Source organism: Chelonia mydas, chromosome 5 (genome assembly GCF_015237465.2).
Source record: "Chelonia mydas isolate rCheMyd1 chromosome 5, rCheMyd1.pri.v2, whole genome shotgun sequence".
Taxonomy (NCBI): Eukaryota; Metazoa; Chordata; order Testudines; family Cheloniidae; genus Chelonia; species Chelonia mydas.
In genome coordinates this window covers 71,831,323-71,845,081 of record NC_051245.2, presented here as the reverse complement: position 1 = coordinate 71,845,081, position 13,759 = coordinate 71,831,323, and the positions used below count along the sequence as shown (strand labels likewise).

At 42.0% G+C, this 13,759-nt stretch overlaps 2 protein-coding genes across 4 annotated transcripts in view; one reads left to right on the top strand and one right to left on the bottom strand.

Annotated features, from left to right (window-relative positions):
• The window catches only part of AP3S1 (adaptor related protein complex 3 subunit sigma 1), a 42,020-nt gene extending 39,096 nt beyond the window's left edge, over positions 1-2,924 (bottom strand). The window contains exon 1 of one of the 3 annotated variants that reach the window (XM_037901574.2): positions 2,690-2,924. In XM_037901574.2, coding sequence (XP_037757502.1) covers positions 2,690-2,758 — 69 coding nt within the window. In that variant the 5' untranslated portion in view covers positions 2,759-2,924. Of the gene's footprint in view, positions 1-2,320; positions 2,627-2,689 lie in introns of those variants that run through there. The other 2 variants (XM_037901575.2, XM_037901576.2) reach the window with 2 other exon arrangements.
• An 86-nt stretch (positions 2,925-3,010) lies between these two features.
• Positions 3,011-7,832, top strand: ATG12 (autophagy related 12). The gene is made up of 5 exons (XM_037901578.2): positions 3,011-3,206; positions 3,579-3,715; positions 5,781-5,843; positions 6,136-6,198; positions 6,906-7,832. Exons 1-4 carry the CDS (start codon positions 3,038-3,040, stop codon positions 6,193-6,195), a joined length of 429 nt encoding a protein of 142 aa, XP_037757506.1. The 5' UTR covers positions 3,011-3,037; the 3' UTR covers positions 6,196-6,198; positions 6,906-7,832.
• Positions 7,833-13,759: the final 5,927 nt, after the last annotated feature.

Genomic DNA, 13,759 nt, shown 5'->3' with positions numbered 1-13,759 from the left:
TCTAAACAGTCCTTAACCTGTTCTTTCACCACTGATGGCTGCTCACCTCCTCCCCATACTGTGTTGCCCCATGCAGCATTCTGAGAGCTGACCTTGTCTGTGAAGATCGAGGCAAAAAAAAGCATTGAGTACTTCAGCTTTTTCCACATCATCTGTCACTATGTTGCCTCCCCCATTCAGTAAGGGTCCCACACTTTCCCTGACCTTCTTCTTGTTGCTAACATACCTGTAGAAACCCTTCTTGTTACCCTTCACATCCCTTGCTAGCTGCGTTTGTGCGTTGGCCTTCCTGATAACACCCCACGTGCTCTAGCAATATTTTTATACTCCTCCCTAGTCATCTGTCCAAATTTCCACTTCTTGTAAGCTTCCTTTTTGAGTTTAAGCTCACTGAAGATTTCACTGTTCAGCATCTGCTGCTGTTCATTAATTTTTTTCCTTTGTATGAGAATCATCACTTTTCTAATACTATAGGAGTTTACAGAAAAAAAGTTTGCTGACTGACCTCTACCAAAGGCTGTAAGCCTTTTTCTCATGTTCTCAACGCTAGCATCTCTGTAACTACAGAGGCACGTAATGGTGCACAAGAGATATAGAAAGGAGTGTAAAAGAACTCTCCAAAGCATATTGTCTAAGATTTTAATTCTTTTTTCCAATATTTTAGACAATTACTATGAATCTGCAGTAACGGCTCCACAGTTAAAGCTGTAAATCATTTTTACTGGAAGTCAGAATTCTATATTCTTTCACCTTCAAAATAAATTTTGTTTTGAAATTAAACTGTTTATGACGGAAATAGTGCATGAATGATTTTTGCTCAAACAAAATTGTCAGTTGGGTGGGAAAGCTTGAGAGCTTCTGTTTTTTCTTGTAAAATCATCTCTCAAAAAAAACCACTTGGTTTAGAATAATTATTTAACAGTCCTGGACAGTATTATTAACAGACATAATTAATGGTCACTTATTATTTCATATACAGGCTGGTGCAATATTTTGGAATGGTGAGCAAAAAGGAACAGCAGATGGCTGAGGTCTCTGTCTCTATAAATTTGGTCAGCTATGAATCAATTAGGTTATAAGAGGTTAAAAAAGTACTTTGGGAAAAGTAATTGATTTGATTATATTTTCTTGTATTTCAAAAGAAGAATGTATAATGTCTCTACATCGCATCTCTAATTTTAAGACAGTATGGCATATCAGAAGAAAACCATATAAACCACGCTATCACCTATCATGATTTTTAAATTAATTTTAAATTTTTAAAAGAATTATGATTCAAACACATTAAACAGATATAACTATTTAAAATGAATATTTAAGACTATTGTTTTAATTTCTGAAATACTAGAAACCCATAGTTTCACTACAAACCTTAACATGAAACCTATTATCAGTGTCCATCCTCTGTCTGTCCAACATCCTCTCACCTAAGTTCCCTTTAAGTCCTCTCTCTCCACCGCAGCCCCAGGGCAGTATGCACCCCAAAACCCTCATCCTCAGAGCCCACACCTCCAGCCAGAGCCCTCGCCCCCCTGTACCCCAAGCCCAACCCTCTGCCCTAGACCTGAGCATCCTCCCACACTCCAAACCCCTCGGCCCCGCCCCCACCACACATCACCTCCATATTGGTGCACATAATAAAATTCATTCGGCACATGGATGTAAAAAATTAGAGGGAACATTGCCTTTTACCCCAAATTATAAGAGATCCTGAGTTACCAAGTTTGGATATGAATTAGACACACACACACGCCCAAAAAAATTAAAAGGTGGTCAGAATCAGGTATTTAGCTCAGTTCCAGGTCTGCATCTAAGCAATGTACTGGAAAATCATCTTCGCTTATCACATATTCAGTATCAATCACTGTTACTGGGAGCCTCAGTATTGGTGGCGCATGATTTTGGCTAATTTGCACTGGAAGTGCCTGTGCCATAATCAACTACTGTATTGTAGATACAGTTCTAAGCTCTGGACTACCATATGGGTATGTCAGATACAGTTGTGATTTTTATTGTTATACTGATACCATTTTAAGCCCACTACGGATGCAGTTATACCAGTACAAAGGTACCTAACACTGGTATAATTTATTTCCCTTTCTAATCTAGAATAAACCATACTTGTATAAGCACTTTTATACCAGTTTAACTGCATCTACACTAGGGGGTTACTGCTTTAATTATACTCGTATAGTTCAAACAATAAGTCTTCCTAGTGCAGACAAGCCCTAAAGTCAGACATGGGCCACCAACCCCAAAGAGACCCAGATCACATCAACTGCCTGCTGACACCAAGACCCGCCAACACCCAACCACCTACCAGCGAGAAGTCGCCGCCCCGCCTACAGGGAGCCTGCATCCGCCGCCCTGCACACGAGTCGCCGGGACCCATGGCTCAGGCCGGCGGGTGCTGGGAAGCGGGCAGAGTGACAAGGGTCACCTCTGAGCTGCGCTCCTGCGGGCTAAGATCTGCACCGTCCCCCAGAGCAGGGGCTGCACCCTGATGGGGAAGGCAGCCCACTGCACAGACCCACTGCCCGGCCCTTCCCACTCCTCGCTACTGCCCCTATCCCGACCCCGCCTCTCAACAGCCTCCTGAGGCCCCGGTCTGGCCACACTCCGAGGGCGGGACAACCTCAGAGAGACAGAGACCCCCCCCCCCCGCCGCGCCCAGCGCCCGCCCCCGTACATAGCGCTGGTAGAACTTGGAGAGCCGGGGTTTGCCGTGGTTGTTGAAGATGAGGATCGCTTTGATCATGGTGAGGCGGCGGGAGGAGGCCGCTCCAGCCGGCCGGGTCACTGCGAGCTCTGCCCCTCCCCCTTCACCCGAGCAGCAGCAGCTCCCCCACGACTCGGGCCCAGAGCGGAAACAGAACAGCTCCCGCTGCCCACGTGACACGAAGTCACCTGACAAGGCAGTGCGGCTCATCGCGATTGTCAACATTCGCCGGGAATGGTGCCCTTCGGTCACGTGATCTCAGTGGCCAGGAGTTAATATGGGTGACGTCACGTCCGCCCTTACTTGCCTGTAAGCAATATGGCGGAAGTGGAGAAGCAGCTACCGCTCTCTCCTCAGGATGGTAGCCGAGGCGAGTGTGGAGAAGAGCCCCCGAATGGGGGAACTGCGGTGGGGGTTGCCGAGCCGGCTCCCCCTTCAGCCGGCTCCCCGGTGACCGAGGAACCCGCCGAGGATACCAAGAAGAAAAGTAATAGGAAAAAGGAATTATTGCTCCGGGGCGGGGCGAGATCCTGGGTTTGCTCTGATTGCCAGGCGCATTGGCCAATCGGGTGAAAGAATGAGCCGCCTACTTCAGCTAGTTTAACCAATTAGGAAAAGGCAGAGGATACGATCGGGGCGGGGGGGAGAGAAGAGGAGAAAATGCTCCAGCCCCGTCGTACGGGCGCGTTGGTATCTCCCGGCCGCGGGTGGGCCGGCAGGACAGCGGCCAATAGCTTGTCTGTCGCTGTTGCGCTGTCGGTGCGGCCGGCTGCCTGTGCCTTGGGGCGGGGCTCTGCCTCTGCGGCAGGCAGGTGCGCGGGGGCTGGTTTCCTTCGCTCAGTCTCTGCTTTCGCCCTAGTTGACGTCCTGCTGAAGGCTGTGGGGGACACGCCGATCATGAAGAACAAGAAGTGGGCCGTGGAGAGGACCCGCACCATCCAGGGGCTCATTGACTTCATCAAAAAGTTCCTCAAGCTGGTGGCCTCGGAGCAGCTGGTACGTGCCTTGCCTTGTTTAGTCTCTGAGCCAGGGAAAGATGCGGTGGGCACTGGGGCTGCTTGGTGTCCTGTAGGCTTGCCAGGTAATAAAAGGGTGTTGAAGCGCGGGGCGTGTGGAGCTGGCAAGGCTGCAGGCCGTGATGGCATCATGTTGCCTGCTTCTTAATTGTGTAAGTTGCTTTGTATGGTGACAGGGTAACTCTCCACGGGGAAACTGAGAACAAAAGGGGCTGGTAGTACTTCCTGACTATGGAGCCCGTACTGTTGCAAAGCTATGTTAGCATCGCCCCAGAATGCAGCTCCAGCCTGCACTAGGGAAGGGGTTTTTCCATCAGTGTAGGAACACCAGCTCCAAAAACAAAGTTAGCTACCTCACCAAAAGCATTTTTCCATTGACCTAGATGGGTCTACATTGGGGTGAGGTAGGGTGACCAGATGTCCCGATTTTATAGGGATAGTCCTGATATTTGGGGCTTTGTCTTATATAGGCACCTATTATTCCCCCCCCACCACCACCACCTGCGTCGCGATTTTTCACACTTGCTGTCTGGTCACCCTAGGACAGGGGTCCCCAACATAGTGCCTGTGGGTGCAATGGCATCCGCCGGGGCAGTTGTGTGTGCCTTCAGGACGCCACGCCACTGAAATGCCGCCGCCGATCGTGGCCGCCAGAGAACCGCCCACCGAAATGCTGCCGAGAAGCATTGCCGTTTCTCGGCGGCATTTCAGCAGCAGGGTGTCTGGCGCCCGCCACAGTCTTCTGGGAATAGGAATATGCTATTCCCACAGAAAGGTTGGGGACCACTGCCCTAGGATGAGGTTAGCCTAGCTAGGCTAAGCACAAATTCAGCTGTCTAAATAAGTGAAGGAAGTGAAATACATATATAATAAAACGTAAGGAAAACACAAATCATTGTAGTGCATACAGGAAAAAATCTCAAAACCCTTATATTAAATAAAAGCTATTGCATTTTCCTTATGCAATTGTATAGTGCCTAGCACACCAAGGTCCTAGGGCTCCCAGGCACTACGGTAATAAAAATGATTAATAATAATATAGATACATACATCTATGGTCTTACCATCAGTCTCAGACACTCCTGTTCCCCTGGAGGCCAGTTCCTGGTTTTCTTTTAATAAACTTAGAAGTTTTCAGCACTTAGGTCTTGTCTACACTAGCGGGGTAAATCGACCTAAGTTACACTACTCCAGCTACATGAATCATGTAAAAGGAGTCAACGTAGCTTAGGTCGACTTACCGCAGTGTCTTCACTGCGCTGCGTCAATGGGAGATGCTCTTCCGTCAACTTACCTTACTCTTCTCAGAGAGGTGGAGTAAGGAAGTCAACTGGAGAGCGCTCTGCTGTTGATTTAGCAGGCCTTCACTAGAAGGGGCAGCTGCCCCAGGGCCCAGCGATTTAAAATGGCCTGGGGCTCCTGGCCGCCGCTACCGCAGCAGCAGCTGGAGCCCTGGGTCTTTTAAATCACCTCCGGAGCCCTGGGCACTGAGGGCTGGGCAGCGCAGAAGGGCTGGCTGGGGCAGGCTGATCCCCAGCCCCACCCCTTCCACCCGAGGCCCTGAAATTACTGTAACACTTTTATGTTACTTTCACCCCTAGATAAAAGTTTCCATGGGTATGTTTGTTGCAAGAAATTTTGCACTAGACAGGAGGTCTTGGTGTTGGATATTCAAAGCAAAAGAGTGAGGACAAGACCATTGGCTTGATGGCAGTGTGCAAGACAAGTGCTTGATTGCAGGTCCTAGTACAAATGGGTAGGATGCTCAGACTCTGGGGAAACGGGAGTGTCTCACATTGTTCCAGCAAAGACCCTGTTGGCCAGTTAAAGAACAGAATTGCTAGGTTCCATGCAGTACCTCTCTCCCTAAATAATGGTGGCTCTGATGCAGAATTTTCAAGGTGTAAAGAGAGGTAAATACGGTGAACAGAAGGTAGCCTTCACCCTATCCCTGCCAGGGGCACAGGTTCGAAAAAGTGCTCCTCATAGGTAGGAAGATAACTCCCCAGGCAGATTTTTTCACTTTCTGTTTTCTTCCCTCACAGTTTATATATGTGAATCAATCCTTTGCTCCTTCTCCAGACCAGGAAGTTGGGACACTCTATGAGGTGACTTTAGTTTTGAGTGTTATTCTGTCTTAATATTTGTTTAGTAGAATCTGTCTGTACTCTTGTCTGCCTTTTTAAATCTGCTATATGCCTGTCATGCCCAAAGTGGTGACATCATAAATTTGTGTCACATCATTGATAACATCACATAAATATATTAATAACAGGTGACACTGTTTCATGATGCATTTGTCCAATAGTAATAGTTTAATTCACGAATGGACTGCTTCATTGGTAATCTAACCCCTTGTTGCTTTTCTCTTTCTCCACTCCCTTTTCTTTCCCCCTGTAGTGTTTTGGAAGTGATGGCAAACTTGTACTGCATTACTGCAAATCTCAAGCGTGGGGATGAATGGTAAGCAGCCACTGATGCGTAGGACTGCTGGCCTTCAGAAAGGAAAAGGGCTCTGATAATCTTCAGAAACCATGCCCATGGACATGCTGAAGAGAATTGTACATTACTGCCTATGAATTTATTTTATTCTGTGCATTTATGTACAAAATGATGCAGATGACTTGCATAAAAGAAGAGCTACATACGCTTTTCAGCCACGTAATTCTTTCTTCCTTGTGTCATTTGTTGTATGGAAATAATTTTGCATGTGCCATCTGTAGAATAGAGCCATCTTTCCTGCTGCAGAGCTCCTTGGTTGCCACATATGAAAGGACATTATTTCATGCCTTGTGAACTGCATAACTCTCCATTGCTCTGAATGCTGTATTGAGGATTTAGCTTCACTTTATTAGGAGGGATATTTATTGCACATGTGCACAGGGATTTAGTTTACGTCTGACATAATGTTCATCTCTATTATGTGCAGTTTACTCTTACATGTTGTGAAGTCTTTACTTTGAATGCGTAGTCTCTCTCTTATGCCTCACTTCAGGCAAGTATTTTATAGTGTTTGTCTCATAAGTAACCTATATAAACAGTTGCACACAAGGTAAAAGATGTATTGTCATACCATATAGTCTCTCACACCTTAAGCTATGTGAGTATCTGATACAACTGCATTTCTTGAACTATTTTTTTTTAATAAAATGTCTAATTTTTTCCTTTAGCAATAGCAGGACACATGCTTCTCAGCTTTTTCTTAATTGTTTCATATTTTCACGAAAGCTATAATATGCTTGGAAAAATGTCCCTGGCAGCTCTCACCCACCAGTAACAGCAGAAAGAGAGTGACCCAGCTATTGACTTTCAGTTCCATGGAAATAGATGTTGGATGGCTAAAGCCTACTGTAAGCCTACTTCCACTTGTGCTCCTGGTCCCCTGCTTCATCTGCTGTATCGTCACTGTTCCATCAAAAGAAATGCAACACCACTTCGGGACATTTTTACAACTGTCACAAAGTAATCACAGGAAGTGGCTCTCCTGAAGAGGACTTACTATCACAATAATGGGAAGAAGGATACTGAGTCTCCATCCCACCCATGCACTGACATCTGCCCTATGTGGGAAAGGAGGTTTGCCAAACAGCTGTTTAGGGATGGGCAAAGGCTTAATCAAGTTCCTCTACCAAATAACTTCTCCTGTTATTAACATGAAGGAATACTAAAGAATTATCTGCAGCCTGCTGATCTATTAATATGTGATTGTAAATTTGGCTGCTTGCTAATATATGCTACCCAAAAGTGCGGCTACATCCTCTGCATGCATAATTTTTGTTCTATTTAGGATGTTTTAATAAACTCGGTATTTTTTTTTCATGTTGAAAGCTAAATCAAAATTCTTTGATTTCAGCTAATCAAGTTGCAACCAACTCTAATTTATGTAAATGTGTTGATTAATTAAGTGTCTGTCTGTATTTAGATGATCGGAATTCTGAAGGTTTATGAATAGGTGTGTTCTAAATCTGTTTCCAAATGAATTATTTTAGTGATAATTACTACATTTTTAGAAAACTGGTATAATACCCAAGGTTATAACTCCTTATTTATGGAATGATGTCTTCCAATAAATACAAAAACATTCTAGAACAGTTAAACGAGTACTCCTTTGATTAAAATTCAAAACCAGAAAAATAAATACCTGTTATTCTTTCAGAGCCAACTATTGGGTTGCTCTGAAGCAATTGTAACCTTCAACAGCCACTAGAGGGTACTTGAAGATAAAAAGACTTGCATATTTTTCAATAGATTTTGAAAGTGATATGGAATTCCCGTTTTGCCTGCTAAACACATGTGCATTGAGGTTGCTCTCAAGCTTGTGGCTCCTACGTGGCAATCTGTTTGGCTAAGAGAGAAACCACAACCGTGGCTCTCTTTAATTAGTTTTAGACGGAGACTGTAAATCTTAGTTGTCTTAGTTAATCAAACTACTGGTGTGGTGCATATGGCCATTTGGAATGATGCGAGAAGCAGAAAAGGAAAGAATAGAAATGAGAGGTGGAAGAGATGTAAGTCATCTTATCCATCCACCTTCCACTGCAGGATTGTTCGTCTTGCTGCATTATCATTTTCATCCGTTTGAGTTTTTAAATGAAGCAAGGGCTTCTCATGCTCCCTTGGGGGCTATTTTACAGTGGTAATAGACCTCATTGTTAGGTGTCTGTTTCCTTGCATTCAACATATGTATTAATTTGCTCAGTTTTGTCCTATTTCAAACTTAGAATCATAGGGTTAAAAGGGACTATGAGGATCATCTAGTCTACCCCCCTGCCAAGGTGCAGCACCTACCTCTTATTTATTTAGAGGTATAAAATGTGCTTTTCCTTGGGACTTGGCAGGTGCATTCAACCACACTAAATCATTCCTGTTTGTCCTTGCATTTTCACTTTTTATAGACTTAAAGACAGTTGTTCTTTTCCTCCCACACTTGTTAGCTAAAAAATGTTTTGTTCTTTCAGACTCCTAACTGGGGGGGAGGGAGGGTCTAGGGAGATTTCCTTATTCACTTTGGTTCCTCTGCTATGAATTCATTCTTATTCTGCCTTTCTGGCATTGAGAGGGAGTGCTAGTCTTTTAATCTCCTTTCAGTAAAGCGTTTAACACATACCAAGATTTTGCCTCAGAGTTACAGGAGGCTTCTCGGTGGTCCTGTTTTCAGCTGCTTCTAGCAGTGATCAAGTGGCCATCTCTCCATTGACCACAATAAAGCACTTGGAAGACCACCAGTGATCCATATGCCACCATTCAGGAACCACTGATAGCAACTCCTCCCTAAAAGTGGAAATTCTTTATATGTGTCTGTCTGAAATTATGGATTATTGTATAAACTTTCTAAAGGTGAGTCACGTAGCTTATTAAAGTGAGTGAATAAATGGCTAGCAGGTTTTTTTGAGTCAGAAGTGTGTGGTCTGTGGAATCTGGCAAAGAATGAAGCCCCACAGTAAATAAATTGATTTAGTCAAAGCTATAATGTGTAATATCTCAATTTGCAGATGAGCCTAAAATGGAGGAAATGGTTAAGAAACACGGGAGGTAGCTGTATTGCAGGATAATTTTGATAGATCAGGCATCAAGTCAAGAGGCGAAATATGAAGTGTAAAATAATGGAAGTGTAAAATAATATCTGAGCTATGTATAGTTTAAATGACGCTGAGTTAATTAATGCAGTACAGCTGAAGAAATACATAGCTAAATTGGAGGGAGTGCCATCTAGGGCAACAGATGGTAAAGGAAATAAGAATAGTGATAAAGTTTCTTGATCATGAAACATGATGAGTGAGAGGTGACAAACTGAAATATTTTAAAACTAGATAGGATTTATTATAAAATTAAATCATGAAGGTTGATGACTGGGACCACTGACTTCACACGAGGATGAGGTTGCAGACTTAATCTGTGGGGGAATTAAGGGAAGTCTTACACATCCTGGGCCCAGTCCTAAAGCTTTTAATCACATGGATCTTGACTATGCACCTTTCCTTGTTAAGGGTAATCTTCACTATTCAGAGTGTTGACCAGTGTGGGTAAATTTAAACTTTAGAATCCATTTGAGTTGTAGGATGAGTGCAAAAAGATAAACTAAAACAATTAAGAGAAAATATGCATATTTTCATTTTTTTATTTAAATACATTTCATAAACGATATTAACTAGAACTGTATCTGTGGTGATACAGCTTCTCAAACTCCCAAGTTCATTTAATGCATGGAAGGAAAATACAATAGTCATGTGACTGCCAGAGCAATTTATGGGCGTCATGGCATTACTGTACTGTTTGGTGTATCTGGACCAAGAAGTACTAGGTTGTGTGCAGAAATGACTTCTAGTCTCAACTATTGCTAAAAATATCAGAAAAACTGACAAAATAATTTGGAAACTGATATGAATTTAATATTTAATGTGTAAAGCTACACATTTTTAAATCTACAGAACTAGATAACCCGCATTCAAGAGTTTAAAAAATTGGCTGAAGAACTGTCTGAGTAATTAATGTTAATTCTTGACAAATCTTGGAACATTGGGGAAGTTCTAGAGACTGGAAAAAAGCTAATGTTGTGCCAATAGTTAAAAAAAGCCTACATTATCTTGACATTTGATCCAAGGCAAAACCATGGAAAGGCTGATATGGGATGCAATCAGTAAAAGAAAAAATAATAATAAAGAATGGTAGTATAACTGATGCAATCACGCTGGTTTTATGTCAAATACGTCTTGACAAACAAACTATTTTTTATGACCTTCGAAATTTAATTGATAGCGGTAACTATTAATATAGTAACTATACTGACATGTTCTACATAGATTCCTGTAAGTCAAATGACTATCTCATGTATATTCTGATATTAATGAATACCACTATACAAAATCCATAGATCTATTAGTGGATTAAAAACTTATTTTTTAATATCTATCAGCTATTAATTGTAAATAGGGAGGCATCTAAGGGGGTGTTTCTAGTGGGGCGCATCCAGGAATGCGTTCTTGATCTGGTGCTATTTAATATTTCTATCAGTGATCAGCAAGAAAATTATAAAATCATTTCTGGTAAAGTTTTCAGGTGACAAATTTGTGAAGTGGTAAATAATGACAGCTCAGTTCTACAGAGCAATCTGGATTGTTTGGTAAACTGGGTTCACTTGAACCTTGAAAAAACATGGTGTTTTTGTTTGCTGTTTTTTACACAGCTAAAGGGGAGCCAAAGGTATGTAAGGTCATAAATAACATTATGAACAAAAAATGTAGGTCTCACAGGATGGGGAATTGTATTTTGGAAAGCAGTAATTCAGAAAAAATGCTTGGGGCCACAGTAAGTAATCAACTGAACATAATGTGTCAATGCGAAGTGGTGGCTACTAGCTAGTGTGATCCTTGAATGTATAAGCAGAGGAATATAGAGTAGAAGTAAGGAAGAGGTGGTATTACCACTGTGTATAACAGTGAGACATGTTTCAGAGTGGTAGCCGTGTTAGTCTGTATCAGCAAAAACAATGAGGAGTACTTGTGGCACCTTAGAGACTAACAAATTTATTTGGGCATAAGCTTTTGTGGGCTAAAACCCACTTCATCAAATGCCTGGAGTAGAAAATACAGTAGGAAGATAGGCAGATATACAGAGAACATGAAAAGATGGGGGTTGCCTTACCAACTCTAAAGAGACAAATCAATTAAAGTGGGCTATTAACAGCAGGAGGAAAAATCACTTTTGTAGTGGTAATCAGGGTGGCGCGTTTTAAACAGTTGACACCACTGTTTGAGTTGGTATGCAACCTTCATCTTTTCATGCTCGCTCTGTGTGTGTGTGTGTGTGTGTAATATCTTCCTACTGTATTTTCCACTCCATGCATCTGATGAAGTGGGTTTTAGCCCACGAAAGCTTATGCCCAAATAAATGTGTTAGTCTCTAAGGTTCTTTTTATTAGTGAGACAGTTACTGGAATACTGTTTTCAGTTCAGGTGTCGACACTTTAAAAATACAAATTGGACAGAGTTCAGAAAAGAGTTCTACGTGAATGGTCTGGAGAACCTGCCTCACAGTGAGAAGCCATTCTATTTAGTTTATTCAAGAGCAGGCTAAGTGGTGACTTCATTGTGGTCTATGGGGAAAAGGTTCTGATAGTAGAAGGCTCTTCAATCCAGTCTAGCAGGCAAAAGTATAACCAGATCCAGTGGCTGGAAGCTGAAGCTAGACAAACTCAGACTAAAAATAAGGTGTAAATTATCCATTGGAACAACTTATTTAGGAATGTGGTGGATTCTCCATCACTTGAAGTTTCTGAGTCAAGACTGGATGTCTTTCTAAAAGATGCTCCAGCTCAATTAGGAATTATGGGCTTGATGTAGAATTATGGGGTGAGTTACAGAATGAAATGTATTATGCAGGAAGTCAGACAAGATGATCATAATAGTTCCTTCGGATCTTAGAATCTATGAAAAGTTTAAAAAAGTAAGTGTGACAAGTGTCAAATCAAATTTGACTTTCACTGTTTCCTCGTCAGTTTGTTTTTCTTTAAACTGGAAGTTTACTTGGTATACAGCAGCAGGATAATATAATCATGATCTTGCCTTGCTGCGACAGTCTCTCTAACATTTTCCCCCTTGTCACTTCTTACAGGAATAGTGTTTGATATAGCTGAAATACTGCACTATCTGCACAGATGGTAATGTTGATGTGAATGTCTAAACTACTTCATTTGGTTTAGTATATTCTGAATGTGTTATTAAAGGTGTAAAAGTATTTTTATATTTCCTCTCATTATTTCCAAATTAACAGAAATGCTACATTTCACTCTGTGCCTAGCAACTGCTTCCTCCCTATGCAGACTCCAAGGACCTAACCTGTTCCTTACAACGCCTAAATAATTTCACTTTCCAGCTAACAAAGTCTAGAACCTCTTTTTCAGCTTGTTGATGCTACTGGAACTCCAATCATCTGATGATTGTGCCTTACAGCCTCTCACATCTTTTTAAAAAAAAAAAAAAAAAAAAGCAGTGACAAAAGCAGTATCTCCCCCCCTCTCAGACTAGGTGAAGGGGTAATTTCCTGTCACCCTCTTAGAGCTCCATGATCAGCCCTATACATCCTCTACCAGCTCCTGTATCCTAAGAAAATCAGTATGACCACCTGCCTTTTATCCAAAAGCCACCTGCCTTTTATCAACGGATATGAATGAATATTCCATAAATATTTTCTTATATAAGAAATTAACTTGTACTGTTCAGTTTTTTAAATTAAATATAAACTAATAATTGAAATAAATAGTAAGCCAGGTAATCAGAGGTACTGAATGAAACTGGAGTTGCCTCAATTGGAACCTGCTTAATAGGGAGGTATTGAATCAACGGGTATAAGTATCAATGTCAGCTCAGTGCCAACTTTAGCAAAGACCTTCTCAACCCTGTTTAAAGTGTGGTTCTAGTCTGAAAAATGACCCCCCAAAATGGGGATGTTTCTATCTTTGTCATCCCAATAACACCAGCTCAGATATCATTAGCTATCTGTCACCTCTGCAAATGGAGCTTTTGCTCTGAGAGACCAGTAGGTTATTCCCATGCATCATTGCTAGCACTAATGATCCTACAAATTAAGTTTTGTCTTTAATGGCTGTAGAAACCTTTGTGTTCTCAGCTAGCCATCTGAGGCCTCATTACCTTTTGGGCTTGTATGGATGTTACTGAGGGTATAATTGGGCCTGTAGCATTTTTGTTATTGGTGATAATGCAAGAGAAGAAAAGAATGCTCCTTGTCCATGGATCATTGATGGGGATAGCTAACAAAGTTATCAGCCTTGCATAAAACAGCATGAGCTGCAAGATAGTCAGTGTTAATCTTTATATGTTTTTCCATATACAAAGATATACTTTCAGCATAAGTGACTTTTATATTAATCAAAGACCACAAAGCAGGAACAAAAGTAAAGTCCCCATTAGAGAGCACGATATGTTTGTGTGTCTCCTCTGCCAGAACACGAGATGGCTGCTTGTCTATAAGTAGTCTTTAGCTATTTAAAGGTACAGTACACATAATA